The 22,076-nt window shown below is 36.3% G+C and overlaps 1 protein-coding gene across 5 annotated transcripts in view; it reads left to right on the forward strand.

Annotated features, from left to right (window-relative positions):
* The first annotated feature begins 102 nt into the window (after positions 1-102).
* Positions 103-22,076, forward strand: part of N4BP2L2 (NEDD4 binding protein 2 like 2) — an 85,809-nt gene continuing 63,835 nt past the window's right edge. For 3 of the 5 annotated variants that reach the window (XM_059143785.1, XM_059143786.1, XM_059143787.1), the window contains exons 1-6: positions 103-291; positions 1,732-2,987; positions 13,652-13,776; positions 17,673-17,761; positions 18,158-18,234; positions 21,363-21,509. In XM_059143785.1, coding sequence (XP_058999768.1) covers positions 1,732-2,987; positions 13,652-13,776; positions 17,673-17,761; positions 18,158-18,234; positions 21,363-21,509 — 1,694 coding nt within the window. In that variant the 5' untranslated portion in view covers positions 103-291. Of the gene's footprint in view, positions 292-1,731; positions 2,988-13,651; positions 13,777-17,672; positions 17,762-18,157; positions 18,235-21,362; positions 21,510-22,076 lie in introns of those variants that run through there. The other 2 variants (XM_059143788.1, XM_059143790.1) reach the window with 2 other exon arrangements.

A 22,076-nucleotide genomic window follows, 5' to 3' on the forward strand; every position in this document is an offset into this window, starting at 1 on the left:
GAAATGGATTCTGGGAGACCCAGTCTCCGAGAGCGGAGATTACCAGGCCCAGCGTGAACGCGGGACTTCAGTTCCCACAATGCCGAGCGCAAATCTGTAATTCCTGCCGGGGTAACCGCGAGGTGGCAGCCATCTTGCGTACGGCGGTGCTGTTTCCCAGATGCCGAGGGTTTTGGTTTTTAGTTCCTCTGTGCTTTGGGGTGGTGTTTGTGCGTTGCTTTCACCTTTTCAGATGTTCGTGTCTTTCTAGACCACGATTTTATTGGGAGGTAGAAGCGAATGTAGTGTAAGGTGAGTACAGCTCCCATTTTAAGTAAGGGTGGGGTAGTGGTGGTGACGTTTTTCGGCTTCTCGTCTGTTCTTGGCTGGACCCTTTTGATGAGCCGTAAACGTGGAAGGCTGGAGTGAACCTTTGAGTCTAGGATATCTCTTGAATTCCTAGACAGAACCTGAACGTGTCTCCGTTGGGAGAAAGGAGCTGGGTGACGCACTTTTGCCCGGGCCACCTTTGGAGGTCAGGAGGCCAGGGAACTAAGGCTGTGTATAGGCCACGCTCTGTTAATGCAGCCGTCTTGCGGTTCCTTGAGACTTTTATCGTATTCCGAATGAGGAAATGAGGAACCGAGAGGTGGTCGGAGGCGGGGTGGGGCGTTTCCGATAGGGCGGTGTTCTTTACAGTTGTGTTCCCCTTCCTCCAGTTTCTGTGGGCCTACCTGTATCATTGTGGGCTTCGTCTTTTTTGCCCTTTCCTTGTTCTGTCCTGTTGGAGGAGTTCCAGAGAGCGGGCAAAATGAAGTATTGAGTAAAACCGCATTTGGGATTGCACTTTTGAGGGCCCCTAAGAAATTTCAAGGGAAGCAGAATTTGTCTTTGAGATTGGCCAAGCATGTGGAAAAGATGAACGCGTTGATTTGGGGAGGTGTCAGATTTCTAAACATAATAGGACATATTTGAGTCATTCTTCGTGCAACTGAAGTTATTTTTTTCCTTTTAAATGAACTCAGTGCACCCATTTGGAAACCACTTTTACTCTATTCACAGGAGTAGGGTCTGTAAAGTTTGGCATTTCAGTATCTAACGTTTGATTGGTAAGGAGATGCTGAGATTGGGAGCTGGGTGCATTTACTCGAAGGATATAGTGGTTTTAAACAAGAGTTTATGGAGACATTTTTCACAACCAGTTTGGATAAGTGTCAGTTTGGCTGGCAGATTTACTCTCCATATTAGTATACAGTTGTGTATCTGTATCGTCAAAGTATATATTATTGATTCAATTTCCCAAGCTTACTTAAATATTTCAAGTTTCAGAAATGCGTCAGTCATTCAAGGATGTGTGGATGGCTCAGTTGGTTAAGCATCTGCCTTTGTTGGAGGTCTTGATCAGATCCTGGGGTGGAGTCCAGCATGGGCTCCTTGCTCAGAGGAACCCTGCTTCTCCCTTTGCCTGCCACTCCACTCCCCCTGCTTGTGGTCTCTCTGACAAAAAAAAAAAAAATCTATTAAAAAATGCATCATTTGGAATAAATGTGAGATACATCTTTTTTTTTTTTAAAGTGAGGTCCCACCCTTGAATCATTATAATAATACTTAAATAGTAAGTAGTTATAATAATTTTTGTATTTTGGGAAAATTTGCCATTTAAATGTCTTTTCTGTTTTCTTGTTTCTGAAAAACTTTTGTTTAGATTTTTAAAGTATTAGCTATTAATTACATGATTTATTTGGTCCTCAGATGCCTTATGGTGAAATTGAAGCGAAATCCTTGGATCATCGTGAAGAACTAACAGGTGAACCATGCTATAAAAAATTGAAGTCAGCTGAAGAGGCTTATGTTTTTTCTCATCATGGTACTGCTGATTTTCACAGAATCCAAGAGAAAGCTAGGAATGATTGGGTCCCTGTGACCATTGTTGATGTCAACGAACACAGTTATCTTCAGGAGGACAAAACCAAAATTATAAACTCGGTGAAACCTGTGCATGATGAGATGCCTGGCAATAATAGATCAGATGTTATTAAATCCATTGATGTTTTACAGGATGCCAGTCCTACATTGGTATCCAAAGATGATGAGATATATAGCACAAGTAAAGCATTTATAGGACCCATTTACAATCCCCCTGAGAAGAAGAAATACAATGAAAGGAGAAATCACTCAGAAGCAGTCAGTGGTATAGATGGCAAAGGAGGACGAGAACAGAAACAGAACTTCAACTCTAAAAAATCAAAGCTTGACAACGAATTATTCCAGTTTTACAAGGAAATTGAAGAGCTTGAAAATGAAAAAGATGATCTGGAAGGCAGTTGTGAAGAACCTGAGCTCTCTGAAGAAAAACTTACTGTGTATTATCAGGACCATAATAATGAGCTGTTAAAATCTGAAGAAGTAAAGGAAGGAGATATTAGTAATGTTTTTCAGTCGCATTGTAGTTACCGACAGCATGGGGAGAACGAGCCAGGCAAATATCCTTGTAATGGACAAGTAATACCTGCATTTTGTGATGATTCCTTAACTTCCTTCAGGCCTGAATGGCAATCAGTGCATTCTTTTATAGTACCCCAAGGTCCTCCTCCTCCCAGTTTTAACTATCATTTAAATCCGCAAAGATTCAGTGCTTCACCAAATCCACCATCAAATATTTTCCATGTTCCAGATGGGTCTCAGCATCAAAATGGGTATTATGTAAATAGTTGTCACATTAACTGGGATTGTTTGACTTTTGATCAGAACAATGACTATATTGACTATAGTGAGAATACCAGTAGAGATCATTCCTTTTTTAATGGCTACATTGTGCAAGATGGATATGTGAGTAATGGTTTCTGTGAAACCAGGGAAAGATGCTGGGAAGATCCTTCTATGGACAAGCATAATGGAATAGACAGGCTTAAGAACCAGCAGTTTCAAGAGGAAAAGTTAAATAAATTGCAGAAGTTACTTATTCTTTTAAGAGGTTTGCCTGGTTCTGGGAAAACAACGTTGTCTCGGTGAGTCTTTAAAGGATACCAAGTGAATGCTTGGTAGTTCATTACTTAAAAATCATAGATGATAGTAGTTATCAGTGACAAATGCTTTCATGTTTCTAGTAGAAAATCTTTAATTTGTTACACTTGAGAATGATATCCGACAGTAAATATTTAAAAAGATATTTTCTTAAGAGAATAAGCTCAGGTTAAAGACTTGGGAGAAGTTAAAGGAGAATTGGCATATAAAGATTCTGCTAAGGGTTTTAAAAATAGATACATTAGGTATAATTATGACAGTGATGTTAGTAAATGCTATTTGAGGGCTGTACTGGCCTTCCCTTTTTAAGTCAGCTGTTCAAGAAGAGCTGACTCAGGGTTGGAAGATGTGGGCTTTTGACCCAGTTATTTCAAACTTTATGGCCTTGGACAAGTTTTGCTGTCTGTTACTGTAAAGAGTAATACTTCTTTTTCTGGAATAATTAAGAGAAACAAGTGAGATATACCACGGAAAAGGGGTGTCAGTTTGTTTTCAGCACTGTGGCGTGTTCATACCTTTGATTGGCAGAGGAAGCTTTTTTTATTTCTTTAAGGAGTCTGAAGTGAGCAGTACCTGAGTTATTAAATGGAGTTTGAACTGGTTATGTTTTATTGCATGACAAAATGTTTAAAATTCCTGTTGTAGTTTGCACTTTTAAAAAAAGAATATTGATGCCCTTGAATTTATTTGTGCAGATGTGTAAAAGAGTACAAAGAAAATACAGATTCTTTGCAGTTTTTGTAGGATGGCTCAAGATTAATGCCAGATCAGGAGAAAAAGAAAATTGTTTGATGTCTTCCAGTGAGAATAAAAAAGTCCAAAGAACTGTTACAGTCTAAACAGGTTTCTCTAGAAGCAAAACAGTCTAAACAGGTTTCTCCAGAAAGCAGTAAGATTAAAGAAAGATTAAATTTATGATACATTTCAAGCTCGATTGTAAGCTGTGATCTCTGTAAATGAATTTAAATTTAGGTCTTTGCATTTTTATTCTTATTATTTTTTTAGAGATTTTTTTTCTTTTTTATTTGGGACACCTGGGTGGCTCGGTTTGTTAAGCATCTGCCTTCTGCTCGGGTCATGATCCCAGAGTTGTGGGATCGAGTACCACTTTGGGCTCCTTGCTCAACAGGGATCCTGCTATTCCCTGCTGCTCCCCGTGCCTGTGTGTGTGCTCGCGCTCTCTTTCGGACAAATAAAATCTTACAAAATATTTTCTGTTTGTTTAGTTAGAGAGTGCACTACCGACCAAGCACAAGCATGGTTAGGGAGAAGCAGATTCCCTGCTGAGCAGAGGGCCTGACAAGGTGGGATGGGGGACAGGCTTATCATGACCCGAGTTAAAAGGCAGCTGATTAACCAACCAAGCTGCCCAGGTGTCCCATTCTTATTTTAATGAAGATTTTGTAGAGAGGTGAAATTGCAACTCTTCAGGAGGGATGGAAATCATGAGTGAAGTCGCACAAACATGGGCAGTCTCCTAGATTTAGAATATAATATCAGAGAAAAGAAATAGTTGAAATTTGGAAATTGTGTGAAGGAAATCTAGCTAGGATCATCTGACTATGCGTGGATTTAGAAAAATGTAAGAAAGAAAGATTAGATTTGGAACAACATTGAGGTATGTTGAAATTGAAGATGAATAAAGTAGTGGTATTGCAATAGAATTTCAAGGAGGCCTAATTGTAGTGGGAGATGACAGAGGTGATTATATATAGTACATATGTTTGAGGAATCAGATATTTAAGAAGCTATAGTAATAACTATATTACTATACAGAAGCTATATACTGTATATAGCTATATACTGTATATACTATATAGAACCTATAGTAATAACTATATTACTATACAAATGGTAGTAATAACTACCATTGGTAGTAATAACTACCATTTGTATCATGATTTCAGTTTACAGAGTACTTTCATATATAAAAATCCTATAAGATGGGTTGTGTTATTTTCATTTCATAGAAGGAGCAGGGGCATAAGAGAATAAGCTCAGGTTAAAGGACTTGGGAGAAGTTAGAAGAACTGGTAGGAGGTCAAACTGGAGATAGATCTGATAGCGTGTTTCTACCCTGCTCCTTCATTTTAATATCTATCACATGTATGGCCCTACACCTGTCTCCGAACTTTCAGGAGCTTGTTTAAAGAAGCAGGAATATCTCTTTAAGTCACCACATTTTGAATGAAGTAAGATTGGTCGGTTGAGACTGGATAGAAAGCCAGACATTCTGTGGTGGGGAATGGTTTTATATAGGAGTTAGCTTTCAAAATGAGCTTTGAAGAAAGAAAGGAGTAAAGATTTGGTAGATCAAAGTTGGGCTGATTTGGGGCACTAAATTAAAAGTTAGCATTGTTTAGTATTGCTGGGTGTAATGAGCACAGGAGGTTATAAAGTTCGAATTCTTTGGGGGGTAATATTGAAGTCCTCTTCTTCCTTAGTTTAGTCCTTACCCCCCTCTTTGTCTTCGTGTTCTTCTGCAGTTGGACTAGCACCTATCCTCCCCTGCAGGAGACATAATACTTGTTCATTCATTGTTCTCAGGACTTTACTTATTCAGAGGTTCTCTCAAATGCCTCTGCTTTTTGAGGTTTTGGTTTATCATCTCAGTCCTCCGTAATCCTTCTCAACTCGTATAGTACTTGTCATTACTAAGTTTTTACTTAACTGTTTACCCACAAATTTGCTTACAGATTTTAATGAGATAAGTTTTAGGTTAAATTCTAATACAAGTACAGACTTGAAATATTTATGAGTAAACTAAGGCAAAACAGTTTCATACACCTTTGTAGGTATGTGAAAGTGCTAGCTCTTTGTCCTTTAAGACAAACCGACAGCACTTTGATGAAAAGGTTCATTTCAGGCAGAATTCAACAATGTCTAGCTGCGGAATTTTGTTCCATTTGTTATTGGTGTTAGATAAACGGAATCCTCTGAGTCTGTGATTGGTCACAGGACCAAACAGGGATCAAGCCTGGAGTGTCATTCCTGGGGGGTCTGGGCTATGGATTTTGCTAGATTCATACACCCTGTTCATATGAGGAGAACGGGTGAACCTAAAATATTTTAGTTAATATGCATTTCTTCTACTGTATTGATTTCATCAATAAATGAATGTATTTTCAGAAACAGGCCATTAATTTCATTATATTAGCAAAATGTTGAGAGTTGATCAAGAAGCACTTTTGGAGAGGAGAGAAGATAGAACATGTTACACTGCTGGTTCTGAAAATGGAAGAAGGGCCCATGAGCCCAGATACACAGGTGGCTTTTAGAAGCTGGAAAATTTGGCAAGGAATCAGATTCTCCTTTGGAGCTTCCAGAAGGAATGCCAGCCTACCCATACCTTGATTTTAGTGCAGTGGAACTGATTTCAGACTTCTGACCTTCAGAACTATAATACAATAAATGCATGTTGTTTGTTTGTTTTTAAGATCTTATTTATTTATTTGACAGACGGAGATCACAAGTAGGCAGAGAGGCAGGCGGGGGGTGGGGTGGGAAGCAGGCTCCCCCCTGAGCAGAGGCCTAATGTGGGGCTCCATGCCAGGACCCTGAGATCATGATTTGAGCTGAAGGTAGAGGCCTTAACCCGCTGGTCCACCCAAGCGCTCCTAAATGCATGTTGTTTTAAGCCACCAAATTTGTGGTAATTTGTTACAGCAACTGTAAGAAATTACAGTTTAAAGAGAGATGGAAAGAGATTATTTTTCCCCTCCTGCTTTTGGAGAATATCTCACTTTAAACTCCAGAGGAAAGATTGACCTTTCCTTATGGAGATCTCTGTTCTTAATTAAAGGAAATGTTTAGAGAGTGAACTGTCCCAGTAAAGGTGGTTTTGGGTTGGGGTATGCAGGGCCACTCAGTAAATAAGGAGGTAAATAAAGGTTCATGAAGTGTTGGTTCCTGTCAGATTGTTTTGGGAAAATCACTTCTCTTTAATACGTGGATGTATTAAAATAATGTACAGTTCCTAGAAATTGTAAAAGTATGAAAAAATAAAAATAAATCATGCAAATTAATAGGCCATTTGGGGAAATAGGGTTCTCAAAACAGGGTTAAGGAACAGGATTCACTTGTTTCTTCAGTGAAGAATTATAAGATCAGACTCCATTAGTTATCTGGCTGTGTAACAAATTACTTTATTAAAAACTGGGTTAAAGCAACAAACATTTATAATCTCACAGTTTCTGAAGGACAGATGTCTGTGTGCAATTATCTGGCTGCCTCTGGGTTAAGGTCTTTAACAATGATGTGATTAAGGTGTTGGCTAAGGCTATGCTCTCTGGTCTGAAGGTTTGTTTTGGGGTGGATCTCTTGAGGTTGTCAACAAAACTTAGTTCTTTGTGTAGTCACTACTCCTACCCACACTCAAGGGGAAGGGATTATTTAAGGGTGTGAATACCGGGAGGCAGGGATCATTTAAGTCATTGGTTTTGGCTCTCCCACGCAGCTATATAACTCTGGTGGCCTGATTTCTGAAATCATTTTCTTTTTTCTGGATTTGTAAATATCAAATTAGCAGGGTTGCTACGAATATTAAATGGGGTCATAGATTATATATAGAAAGTGCTTGTCATATAGTAAGTTTCCAAAAAGGTAGACATTCTGAAAAAATACAAATCAGGTATCGAGTGGGTCCATATCTGATTTTTTTATTAGATATTTCATTTTTCAGAGTTAAAAGTTTTGATATTTGGAGAATTCAACCTAATACCTTAATTAATTTTTAGAGTTTCAATAGAATCTGACTACATGATTTTGAAAATACTGATACTCCTAAGTAATTTAACTTTGATTCAGATGGTTGGTATGGCATCAGATATCCAAATTGATTGTGAGTATTTTTTTAATATAAGTCTCCAAAATAAAGCTTTATAGTTTGAGATAATTCAGGGAATTTTAAAAGCTGCATGAACAGCCTGGAAGGAGAAAGTCTCTCTCCAAGCTAAAATTATTTGCTGTAATTATGATGTATATGTATTTAATATTTAAGGTGTTCTTCATAGAGGTTTATTCATGTTTGATGTTTACTTGGTTTGATGATGTAAATTGATGGGCTGCCTCCCCTCTTGCTCCATGCCTCCTCCATCCCTATCTTTTTTGAGGTTAAAACATTCCTTGGATGCAAAAGCTCTACTCTTGTAGTATATTACTACCATCTGAAAAATCATGGCTAATAAAGTAATAGAATGGAAAAAATGAAACAAGGTATCTAAGAAGATGTCAGTGTTCTGGTACTGTTAGATATAATTAGGTATCATAAGGTTGATTATGATCAGAATCATTTTAGGTGATTGAACTTTGGTCTGGAATGTTAATACTGTAGCATTTTTTTTTTCCAGTGCATGGCTTGAACTCACAACCCTGAGATCAAGCCTGAGCTGAGATCAAGAGTCAAATGCTTAACTGGCTGACCCATCCAGGTGCCTCATGTTGTAGCAGTTTTATATTCTAGGTTATCTGTGTAAACAAAATATGGTGCCAAATATGTTAGGTGGCATATTTTTGAAAAATTATGTCGGCTTAAGGAAGAAATCCAGCTCTAGCCTCGCAAACAAATAACCATTTAATTTCATTTGCTTTGCTTGAAATAATTGGAACTATACTTCTGTAAATGGAATTGCATGTTTAAATCTTTTCTTATTTTTTTGCAATTTTATTTTTATTATAAAATATATGGGCATAACTTTTTTAATTGCACTTCATAGATACTGAACATTTTACAGATTGAAGGTTTGTGGTATCCCTGTGTCGAGCAAGTTTTCGGCTCCTTTCTTCCAATAACATTTGCTCACTTAGTGTCCTTATGTCACTTGGTTATTCTCACAATATTTCAAACAATTTTATTATTATATTTGTTATGGTGATCCTTGATCAGTCATCTTTCATGTTACTTTTGTAGTCATTCTGGGGTGCCATAAACTACGCCCATATAATGAGGTGGCAAACTTAATTGATAAGCATTAGGTATATTCTGATTGCCCCACAAACCTCCTATTCTACCATCTCCTTGTTTTCAGGCCTACCTATTCCTTGAGACAACAGTATTGAAATTAGACCAATAAATAACCCTGCAGTGGCCTCAAAGTGTTCAAGTGGAAGGGAGATTTGCACATCTCTCACTTTAAATCACAGGCTGGAAGTGATTAAACTTAGTGAGGAAGGCATGGCAAATTCAGGATGGGCTTCTTAAGCCAAGCAGGCAGCCCAGTTGTGAGTGCAAGGAAAGGTTCTTGAAGGAGATAAGAAGTGCTACTCCTAGTGAACACACAGATGATAGGAAAGCAAAACAGCCTTGCTAGTATAGAGAAAGTTGTAATAGTCTGGATTGTAGATCAAATCAGCTACAGCATTCCCTTAAACTAAAGCCCAACCCAGAGTCCTAATTCTGCAGTTCTCTGAAGACTGAGAGGTGAGGAAGCAACTGAAGAAAAGTTTGAAGCTGGCAGAAATTTGTTCATGAGGTTTAAGGGAAGAAGCTGTTTCCATAACATAGAAGTACAAGGAAAAGCAGCAAGTGCTGATGTAGAAACTGCAGCAAGATCTAGCTGAAATAATAAATAGAAGATCAAGCTGAGATCATCAACAAAAGTACCTACACTAAGTGATAGATTTGCAATGTGGACAAATGGCCTTCTGGAATAAGTTACTTTGTAGGATTTTCATAGCTAGAGAGGAGAAGTCAGTGCTTTAGCATCAGTAGAGGCTGACTCTTCTCAGGGGCTGATGCAGCTGTTGACTAAGTTGAAGCCTGTGCTCATTTACCATTCTGAAAACCCTGGGGCTCTTAAGAATTATGCTAAATGTACTCTGCCTGTGTTCTATAAATGGGACAAAAAGGCCCAAATGACAGATATTTATTTACAGCATGGTGCACTGAATATTGGAAGCCCACTGTTGAGACCTGTGGCTTAGAAAAAAGATTCTTTTCAAAATATTACTGCTCACTGACAATGCACCTGATCACCCAAAAGCTCTGGTGGGGATGTAGAACAAGATTAATGTTTTCATGCCTGCTACCACAACATTCATTCTTCAGCCCATGTTTCAAGGAGTAATTTTGAATTTCAGGTCTTACTACTAAGAAATATACTTTGTGGGGCACCTGGGTGGCTCAGTGGGTTAAAGCCTCTGCCTTCGGCTCAGGTCATGATCCCAGGATCCTGGGATCGAGCCCCACATCCGGCTCTCTGCTCGGCAGGGAGCCTGCTCGCTCTGTCTGCCTCTCTGCCTACTTGTGATCTATGTCTGTCAAATCAATAAAATCTTAAAAAAAAATGCATTTTGTAAGGCTATAAATACATAGTGATTCTTTGATGTATCTGGGCAAAGTAAATTGAAAACTTTCTGGAAAGGATTCACCATTCTAGACACCCTTAAGAATATTCATGGATTCATAGGATGAGGGCAAAATACTAATATGAAGAGGAGTTTAGAGATTGATGCCAGCCTCATGGATGACTTTGAAGGGTTCAAGACTTCAGTGGAGGAGACAACTGCAGATGTGGTGGAAACAGCAAGGAAACTGAAATTAGAAGGGGAGCCTGAAGGTGGGACTGCATTACTGTAATCTCATGATCAGACTCGGACAGGTGAAGAGTTGATAATGGATAGCAAAGAAAGTGGTTTCTTGAGATGAAGTCCACTAGTGAAGATGCTGTAAAGACTGTTGAAATGACAACAAAAGATTAAGAATATTCCATAAACTTAGTTGTTAAAGCAGTGGCAGGGTTTGAGAAGATAAACTCTGATTTTCAAAGGAATTCTCTGAGTAAAATGCTTTCAAACAGTATTACATGTTACAGAGAAATTGTTTAGGAAAGGAAGAGTCAGTGGATGGGGTAAACTTCATTCTCTTACTATTTTAGGGAATTACCACAACCACCCCAGCCTCCAGCAATCACCACCCTGATCAGTCAGCCTTCATCAACACGGAGGCAAGACCCTCCACCAGCAAAAAGATTACAACTCATTGAAAGCTCAGATGATAGTTAGCATTTCTTAGCAATAAAATATTTTTGAATTAAGGTGTATACTTTTTAGTAATAACTTTTATGCACTGGGAAAACAAAAAATTAATTTTGACTTCTTTTATTGTGCTTTGCCGCCTTCTGACGGCGCAGGGAAGAAGAATGAGGCACAAACAAGTCAGCTGCAAGAGAATGGGAGCAGGGGGCAACAGTTGAAAAGACTGTCACCCCAAACAACTTCACAGTCTCATATTTATTAGAAAGTGAGTAACCAACAAAGAAGCCAGAGTAGATTACACATTGACCATGAGTCTTGTAGATACGTAAGAAGAAAAGCACATTATATCTGGTCACATAGTACGTGACCTATAGTCAAATGAAAGGATTGTCTCACTGACTGTTGATGCTCTCTGGGGAAGGGGAGATAACGGAAAAAAAGAAGCAGGCGGTGTTCTGCCCTGAGCAAGCCAGCGGTGTTCTGCCCTGAGCAAGCCCTGAGCGAGCCGGGCGTCTCCAGCTGCTGGGCTTCAAGGACGGTATCGTCCTTTCCCCCAGAGGCCTGTTGCCAGTACATGTTTTTCTTAAGGCTGTATCTAAGCATGCTTGATGACTAGTGTAATTTCTCATAGGTTATATTTTAAGTATTATGTTCTGAGGGACAGTTACAGTGCTGCTTTGTTGTGGTGGTCTGAAACTGAACCTGCAATATCTCTGAGCTATGCCTGTATACAATTTTATAATAAGCTGAGGAAAGGAGAGCTATGTTTATTTAATAGTCAAAGTCCTTCTTACTCCTTTGATTTAGGAGGTATGTATTCTTGAGTCATTCCATGACGGTACTCTTGGATTCTCAGTCCCTTCTACCACTTTCCGTTCCCTTCCCCTCTTCAAAAATTATAGAATGATATCCAGTTGCCTAATAGCTGAGGAGGGAGGAGAGAAACAACAAAATATTTCTGTTATTGTTAGATCCAGATTATTTTACTGTGTTTTACCTTATACCCCAGTCTCATTCATGAGTCACTGGTTTGGGAAATTCTCTGACAATCTGAACACTAGTTAATCTTTGCTTAGAAATTCTTTAAATATGTCATGGCCATTTCTCCATGACATAAAGGTTTGTTGTGTGTGTGTTTTATATATATATATATATATATATATATATATATATATATATATATATATTTTATTTGACAGACACTGAGAGAGAGGGAACATGGGGGCAGGGGGAGTGGGAGAGGGAGAAGTAGGCTCCCCACTGGGCAGGGAGCTGGATACAGGGCTTGATTCCAGGACCTTGGGATCATGACCTGAGCTGAAGGCAGATGCTTAATAACTGAGCCACTTAGGCATCCCCATGCTTAGAAATTTAAGGTGGTATTATATTGTGAGAATGAAGTTTGATTATCATTGACTTATGGTGAAGAGTGTGTTCTTTATTAAATGTTTAACAATATGGGGCGCCTGGGTGGCTCAGTGGGTTAAAGCCTCTGCCTTCGGCTCAGGTCATGATCCCAGGGTCCTGGGATTGAGCCCCACATCGGGCTCTCTGCTCAGCGGGGAGACTGCTTCCTCCTCTCTCTCTCTCTGCCTGCCTCTCTGCCTACTTGTGATCTCCCTCTGTCAAATAAATAAATAAAATCTTAAAAAAAAAAAACAATTTACTTCATTTAGTAATTTAATCTCTTAGTTTTTTTTTTTTTTTAAAGATTTTATTTATTTATTTGACAGAGAGAAATCACAAGTAGTCGGAGAGGTAGGCAGAGAGAGAGAGAGAGAGGGAAGCAGGCTCCCCGCTGAGCAGAGAGCCCGATGTGGGGCCCGATCCCAGGACCCCGAGATCATAACCTGAGCCGAAGGCAGCGGCTTAACCCACTGAGCCACCCAGGCACCCCTAATCTCTTAGTTTTAAAGTTTGATTATACTTTGAAGGATCACAGGTTATTTCAAAACTTTAAGTCTCAAGCTATTTGTGACTTCCACTTTTAGGTCGTGTAGGTTTGTGCTTTGTGGAAATGGGTTTAGTAAAGCTATCTTAGGTCAAATAGAGTTTTCCCCCTCTGAATTGCTTGGTTAGGCTTATTTATTTGCCTTTTAGGTCACTTATTGCACTAAATTTATTATTATTTATTATTTATAAAGATTTTATTTATTTATTTGAAAGAGTTGAGACAGTGAGAGAGAGCATGAAAGGGGAGAAGATCACAGGGAGATCCCTGTGGAGCTGGGAGCCCAATGCGGGACTTGATCTTGGGACTCTGGAATCATGACCTGAGCTGAAGGCAGTTGCTTAACCAACTGAGCCACCCAGGTGCCCAATTTAGGGAATTTTAGATACCACATACAAATTCACTAAAGTTAAACATGGATAATAGTTGACATGATTTTGGGATTGGTTGAAGAATGTTTTTAAAAGTGGCAGTACAAATGCCAGTTAGTACAATTGCCACCTAAAAATCTTTTTTTACTGATTGTAATTCTATAGATTTAAGTGTGAAGTGGTATTTGAAATCTGAAAACTTTTTAAGTTTCTGCTCCTGTTCTGTTTTGTTTGCAATATATTTACAGGTAAGTACCAGAGGTTGATTTAATAACCTTTCCTTTCCTGTGTGGCTTATCTTTGATGGTTATAGATTTTATAAATGGCACCTTATGATTTCTTTCATTAACAGAATTCTGCTTGGTCAAAGTCGGGATGGCATTGTGTTCAGCACTGATGACTATTTTCACCATCAAGATGGGTACAGGTATAATGTTAATCAACTTGGTGATGCCCATGACTGGAACCAGAACAGAGGTTTGTTTTGGGCCAAGTCTTTGGGATGGAATATTTGGCTAGGAGCTAGTTTTTGTTTTTTTTTTTTTTTTAAGATTTTTTATTTATTTATTTGAGAGAGAGACAGTGAGAGAGAGCATGAGCGAGGAGAAGGTCAGAGAGCGAAGCAGGCTCCCCATGGAGCTGGGAGCCCGATGTGGGACTCGATCCCGAGACTCCGGGATCATGACCTGAGCTGAAGGCAGTCGTCCAACCAACTGAGCCACCCAGGCGTCCCAAGGAGTTAGTTTTTATTCTCAACTTGACTTTTACCAGCGGAGTGATTTGGGCAAGCTATTTAAATAGCTTTGAGAGTAGCTTGTTCATCTATTGGAAGCCATGATATTTATACTTGCCTTACTTGATCAAGGTTGTTGTTAAATTAGAGGATTTAGATAGGTATATTTTATAAATTGTAAATAGTATACCGATATGAGCTGGTAAAATAGAGATGTGGGATATTTTGATAGCCTTTATTTTATACCTCATAAATAAATTCAAAGAACTCTTCATACTGTTGTATATTCTCAAAAGGTATTTCCTTGAGAGTAATGCTAATGTTTTCTAAGGCTTAATATAATGCCTGTGAATATTAAACTTTTTCCTGTTGACATTACTCTACAAAAGTCTACTTTAAATACATTTTTTAGAAGCATATCACTGAGTTTTTTTCCCATTCTGGGATTGACTGCACATTTGAGTCACCTGGGGGCCTTTTAAAAAAACTTACGCCTGAATCTTAGCCCCAGAGATTCTCATTTAGTTGGTCTGGAGTGGATCTAAACAACAGTATTTTTTGTGAAAGTTACCCAGATATTCTAATGTTGCAGTCAGGATTGAAAATTTTTGATCTAGAACTAAGTAGGTAACTTGGTTTCTTTTTTAAAAGATGAAGAGTATATTAATGATTAAACAATTTTTTTTTCTTATGAAAAATTTAAATCTAACTTAGGTTACAGTGACTACCATACCTCCCATCACTCAGAATTATTATCATTTATCAAGATTTTGCCTTATTGGCTTTATCATTTTTGTTTGAATCCCCCCCTTTTTTAATTGCTAGGGTACTTAAAGCAGATTTTAGACATCAGGCATCTTGCATTTAAATTTTTCTTACTTAATGGCATTTTATTTAATTGCAGTACCATCATCACACCTTTAAAAAAAAAAAAATTCCTTAACATCATAGAATACCCAGCCTGTAATGAAATTTCTCCTTGTCTTAAATATTTCTTTATAGTTGTTCTCTTTGAATCAGGATACATGCCAGGTCTTGGTAGTACATTTAGTTTGTTACCTTTAAGTTTATTAATCTCTTTCCTCTTTTTATCCCCTTTTTGCCTTTTTAACATTAATTTGTTGCAGAAGTTGGTTGTCTATAGAATGTTCCATATTTTGTAGTTTTCTCTTTGCTTCCTTGTAACTATTTATCTTGTTCTTCTCCTGTATTTCCTTAAATAGAAGTTAGTTCTAGACAGGAGGATTTATTAGGTTCAGCTTTTTTTTTTGGTAAGCATAATTCTGGTTGTCCCAGTTTTAGTGATACTAAGATAGATTAATAACTTCAAAGAAACAGCTTACTCTTTCCATTATCAAATTCCTGATCAACCTTACGTCTAATGGTTTTATCCAACAGTGAATTGTTAACTGAATGAGAGTGTTCATTAAAGGTAGCTAAATGGTGATTTTCTAGATCTAACATTCCTTCCATTGCTAGAATTCTTCTGTAATGAAGAACTTTTCACCTAGAAATAGCAACTAGGTTTGTCCTAAAGTACAGTATTTACAGGAAAAACAGAATGAATGTTGTTTTTTTTTTTTAATTGTCAGTTTTCACAGTAAGAAATTTCAGTGAGGATATTTTTGAGTAAAAAATTTAGTGTGAAATAAGTTTGATTATAAGATTGTTTCCTAGTATTGGTTCTGTAACACTGTGGGATTCTCCACAGAACATTATGCCACAGAACATTACTGTGTAAATCAAGTAATGATGGTATTGCAATTCCAAAAAATTGGGGGGGTTACTGGACTGAGGTTAAAGAGAATAGTAGCAGGTGATGAATGGAATGAATAAAGGCAGTGGGCAGAGATAGTGTATCTTTAGTGGACTGTGAAATTTGTTTGTATGGGACTTTTTTTTCTCTTTGTAATACCAGTCTGAATAGTACATTAAAATGTTTATGCTACACTTTCTGAATAAAAAGCTACACTTTTTATTTGCGTTACACTTTCTGAATAAAAAGCTGTTTAGATACACTACTAGTTTTACTATCAGTATAGCCTAAATTTTTTCAAGGGAATGGTAACTAGCAATCATTGGACATTTTGAAAACTATAAGCATGACTTACTTCAGACTAAAGTTCTTTTAAAAGATGTTTATTGAACACTTTCAAATGCCAGTTACCGTTCTGGGAATCTCTCTCTGCTTCATGTGTATTATTAGAAGAATCTAAATTCATGTTAGACCACCTGTAAATTAAAAAGCTCCCCAAGTTGTCATTTTGTTTCTTAAGAGCATGGTGGTAATTTTAAGAAATGACTCTTGTTATCAGGGTATTCAAACATTATTTCCTTAGGAACCCTTCTCTCCTGGAATATATTAGAGTGTGGTATTGCATGATGATTTTTCATGGAAAGAGGATAATCTCCCCATTCCTGCAGATCAGATATTTAATTTGATTATTAAGCTTCTCCTAGAATATAACTTCTTGGAGGTGCCAGCCTAACTATTAGACATTAAGAGGTTTAGCTTAGTAAGTTTTGTTTTTTTTTTTTTAATGGAAGATTTGTTTACCATTTGATTGAGGATAGAACAATGTAAGATGATGGCATCTTGATATCCTATGTGTGACCAAATTCTAAAATTCTGTTGGTATTTAGAGACATCTTCTTCCAAATATGTATTCTACCATAGTCATTATTACTTAACTAACCATTAGAATTCTGTCTGCCCTTAGACATCTGTGTGTTTTCATTATGTAAAATTTAGTGTTTTGAATTCTAAGTCCCAACAATACTTCCATATCATTGCCTTTTGCCTCAGCCTTTTAAATTTTATTGTAGGTTCTTAATTATGTTTCTTGTCTATTTACATTTAGGGGTACACACACTCCTGTTGTTAACAGTGGCTCACTGTGGCAGTGATTCTTACCTCATGGGGGAAGAGATGGCAAAGGGATAGGAAGATGTAGGTTAGAAAATTTCCATGTGATCCCAGCTCCTACTTTGAGAATTCTAGTCCTAAAAAATACTTACAAAGTCATTTGAACTGTGTTACTTAGTTTACTTAAGTTTCTTATTTCAGAAGCATTATTTATAATTGTAGAATATTGGCAAATACAGATAAGCATAGATGGCTGATACTCCTGTTACCTTCAGATGACCACTTTTGATATTTAGTAACTCTTCCCAGATCTCTGTATTTTGGCCAAAGTAAGGTCATACTTAGTATACTGCGGTATAATTTGCCGTTTTCAGGTAACAGTCTTCATCTTTCCATGTCAATAAATGCTCACCTCTTTTCATACTCAGACTGTATTCAGAGTAACTTGATCTTGTATTTCCTGTAATTCAAAGTTAGCTGTATTCTGAAGGCTTCCTTAGTTTGAATTTAAGAAAATATTTTTCCCCAAATGTCATTATCAAAACCAGCATCTGATCCAGAGAATACACATTGCCTGTGATTATGTTTCTTAATTCCCTTTTACTCTAGTGAGGTCCTTTTTCTTCCCACCCCACTAACTCAAGTGATTGCATAGTTCTAGTTTTAAGTACAGATGTAGAAAATTTCATAATAATGAATGTTTAAATTTTGTTTTTTATATTTTAATCTAATAGTTCTCTGGTTTTTGTTTTTTAAATATATTTTTTATTTCAGCAAAACAAGCTATCAATCAGGGGAGATCTCCAGTTATAATAGACAACACTAATACACAAGCTTGGGAAATGAAACCATATGTGGAAATGGTAAATATGTGATATGAGAAAGTTTTTTAATATTTTATTCTTACCAGTTTTTTCATACTCTGAAATTTTGGTTACTTTGATCTTCATTAGATAAACATTTGTCCTTGTTTTCTAAAGAGGTGTGTTCATTAACTTAGTTTCTAAAAAACTGGGAATAATATTTACTAAGAAATATGCTCATCTTGTTAGTTTTGCCTGGACTTGAAGACAGTAATTCAAAAATTGTCCAGTTATGTGGTCTTAATATTTTTGTGAACAATATTATTTAAAAGTAAAATGTTTCTTGGTCAAACAAATTTAGATGTATTGTCTAAATGGAACTTCTATTTATCTGCCGCCTTTTTTACTTTAAGAAGTATTCTCTGGGTTTTTGTTTTCTTCCTTTCCTTTGTGTAGGCCATAGGAAAAGGATACAGAGTAGAGTTTCATGAACCTGAAACTTGGTGGAAATTTGATCCTGAAGAATTAGAAAAGTAAGGCACTCAATTTTTTTTGAATCCTTATCTTTGAAAAGTTTTTTTGAGTCTTCATCTTTTTTTTCTTTTCTCCTTTACACGATCAGTTTCTTTACTATATACTAGCTTTTGCTTGTTGAATGTTTGCTCTTTGTGAATGGGGACTACTACTTACTTTCTGTCAAGAGGAACATTGACTTAAATTCAGAGTTTCTTGGGGCACATTCCCATGGTCAGTTTTATTAAATTTTCCTTGTTAAGTGTGTGTGTTACTTTTTCCTCTTGTAAATTCCTACATTGTTTCATAGTTTATTGAACGCTAGTGGAGATCCAGAACACTTTGAGGGAAAAGTTAGAACTTTTCCTTCTGGTTTTGAGTAGCCCACTTATCTGCATTGCCCTTCAAACTTTTCTTCCCATTTTAGGTCTCATCACCTGTTTTCCTGAGGCTTTCATCTTCTTTCTCTTTTCCATCTTTACTACTACAGATTCATAGTCCAAGACCCTTGTAATCAGCATGTTTTAGAATTCAGGGTTTGTTTTTGTTTATTTGTTTTCTAAATAGAAAGGTAATATAGTACATACACATAATCATAATACCCCTAATAAAGCTTGGGGCAGCATGCCATAATCACACACATCTTATTTTTCCTGTAGCAAGTCACTACTAATCCTCTGATTAGATAAGAAAGATTCTGCATAATCTAATGTTTGTTCTGAGTAGATTGTGCTGCCAAAAGAGTACAGATTTGGTTAGATTTTGTGCCGTATGAGTCAACAAAATCTGAAAACAGAATTTTCAGACCATTTTAGATTTCAAACTTTGTGGTGAGTGGTTGAGGACTTCTATTACTTTCGATCCTGGCTTTCTGTTTGTTTTCACCTTTATCCCTTTCCCCTCATGCACTGGTTTTCCTATGACTTTTTTTCTTTCTTTGTTTTTATTCTCCCTCTCTTCTTTTCTGTAACAACTTTGAAATGTAATTCACATACCTTACATTTTATGCATTAAAAGTGTACAATTATGATTTTTGGTGCAGTCGGCTCTTGAGCAGTGCAGGGGTTAGGAGTGCTGACAGTCAAAAATTCACAGATAATGGATTTTTGAGTCTGTTTTTGATGATGACTTTTGATTTCCCCCAAATCTTGACCAGAAGCCTTACTGAAAACATAAACAGTTGATTAACACCTGTTTCACATGTTACCTGTATTATATACTGTATTCTTACAGTAAAGTAAGCTAAAGAAAAGAAAATATTATTAGGAAATCATAAGGAAGAGAAAGTACATTTATAGTACTATACTATGTTTACTTCTTATTTTTTATTTAAATTCAGTCCATTAAAATACAGTATTTTATTAGTTTCAGAGGCAGAGTTTAGTGATTCATCAGTTACATATAATACCCAGTGCTCATTATATCACGTGCCCTCCTAGGTCCACTTACATATGGCTTTTTTACTGTGCTGTATTTATTGAAAAAAGCCACATGTAAGTGGACCTGCCACTGTTCAAACCTTTGTTGTTCAACGGTCAACCATATATGCACAGAGTTGTGCAGCCATCACTTCCTTTTTTTAAAGACCAGTTTTTTCCTTCACCTCAGCTTGCCCTCTTTCATCTTAAATGTTATTCTGTGTGTGATATTCAACTAATTTCTTTTTCCCCCACCTTTTATTCATTTTGTTACCCTTTTTTCCCTTTCTGATTTGCACACCATGTGTTCATATGTGAGCAAAACAGATTTATGAGTAACTAATATTATTCATCTGCTTCTGTGTGTATAATACACCTCAGTTAGAAGAGATGGAAGTTTAAAAACTAAAGCTGTTTGAGTTATGCAGAATAAATGAATTGATGGAATACAGTTAGGCTTCATTAACATTTGAGGGACTGTTGAAGTTTATTAGAATTCTTTAATATAATTGACTTTACAAAATAAAGTCAGTTTAACTGATAATGCAGAATAGTTTGACAGATTAGTTTTTTGGTAAATTGATGGAATTTACCAATTTTGACACCTTGTGGATTTAGTCATATCTTGTCAATTTCAACTTCAGATCCCTCTTTTTCTTTTTTTTATCTTCTAGTCCTTTTTGCTTTTTCTTCTTATTTTGAACATAAACAAAAACAGTTTAAAAAGTAAACATTTTCTTTGTATCTCTTTTCTGGGAAAAATTAATTAGCATTAGTAAATCTAGAACTATAATATTAAATGTAAAATATGTTGCTATGTGTTTTGCCATGTCCAAGTCAAGTTATAGAAAATTACAAGGGTAAAATAAATTGAAAAATGTTTTTGAGGGTCAAAAATAATTTTAAACCACTTTTTGTTGTTACAATTAAACTCACAGAAAATGACATAAAATATAAATACACAGCTTAACAAATTTCTTGTAAAGGCAGATACTCACTTAACCATTATATAGGAATGTTACCAACACCTCAGAAGTTATATGAATTCCTTTTCCCAGTAATAATTCCCTGGTAATTACTTCCTTCTCTTTAATATACCTTTTTTCTTTATATTTTTTAAATGTCTTTTTCTCTAAAACATGTTTTGCCTAACACCATAGGTTTTTTTTCAAACTTTATATAAGTAAAATACAGTATGTGTTCACTGTGCCTAGTTTCTGTCACTCAACTTTATGTTTGTGAAATATGTCCAAGTTGTTATATTTCTAATAATCATTTGGTATTGTTAATAAATTTTAAAAATGCAAAAGGAAGTGTCCTAACATAACTTTGAAAAGTAATAAATATTTCATACTGATTTTTGTAATCTTAGAAGTTCACTCAAGTCCTCTATAATTCCCAATACACTGTCTCATAGTCTTTGATTTTGTTATTAAAAGAGGGGGAAGATTAACTCAGTAGTTCAGTGAATTGGTAGTTAGTTTTATGTGACAAAGATATTACCCGTTAACATTTTGCTGTGATTTGTGGTATCTTTAAATCTTTAAAAAATATTATATTGTTAAAATTTTTGAGAGCCAGTGTAAATTTTTTTTTGTTTAAAATGTGGGTGAATGAGTTGTATCTTTTAGTATTTATTTGTAAATACAATTTAGAATCTGTACTCTAAAACAGCTTAGTCTCTAAACCTAGACATTCTAAAGAATTAAAATCCTTTTCTTTTTTGGTAGGAGGAATAAACATGGTGTATCTCGAAAGAAGATTGCTCAGATGTTGGATCGTTATGAATATGAAATGTCCATCTCTATTGTAATGAATTCAGTGGAACCGCTACACAAAAGCACACAAAGACCTCCTCCTTCACAGGGGACACAGAGGTGGGGAGGCTCTCTAGGCTCACATAATCAAGTCTCTGTTACAAATAATCATTAAACTGGCTATTTTCAGCTAACACATTTGTTGCTTGCCCTTTAAAAAATTAGTGAGCCTGTCTTGGAGTTTAAATAGTTTAAACTTAAAAAAAAAAAAAAAAAGACTATGTTGCCTCACAAAGGATGTTCCCCACAAGTTGTTTAAATCCTAAAGTGTAAATAAAAATTATATAAAATTGTTTTTTAAATGCTTTTATAATTTCTTGTTGTAATTCCCTTGGGTTATTATGAGAACACCTTAGTGGAGTGGGTAGGACCTAGAATAGTTTTTCTACAACCGAGTTTTTAAACTAATTGTATCTATTTTGTAAATAATGTTGAGTAGTTTTATAGCTCTTACCTAAATCTAACTTTTCATAAAAGTATTTTTTCTTAACTACCTTAAATATATAAGAAATACTTGATGTAGGCACCTCAGTTGATTCATTATACCGGTAAAAGTATGTTTGTGCAAATTCATCTGTATGACAGAAATATTTCTAAGTTATAATTAGCATATCACTTAATTAAATT

This window comes from Mustela lutreola, chromosome 13 (assembly GCF_030435805.1).
Source record: "Mustela lutreola isolate mMusLut2 chromosome 13, mMusLut2.pri, whole genome shotgun sequence".
In the NCBI taxonomy this organism is placed as follows: Eukaryota; Metazoa; Chordata; class Mammalia; order Carnivora; family Mustelidae; genus Mustela; species Mustela lutreola.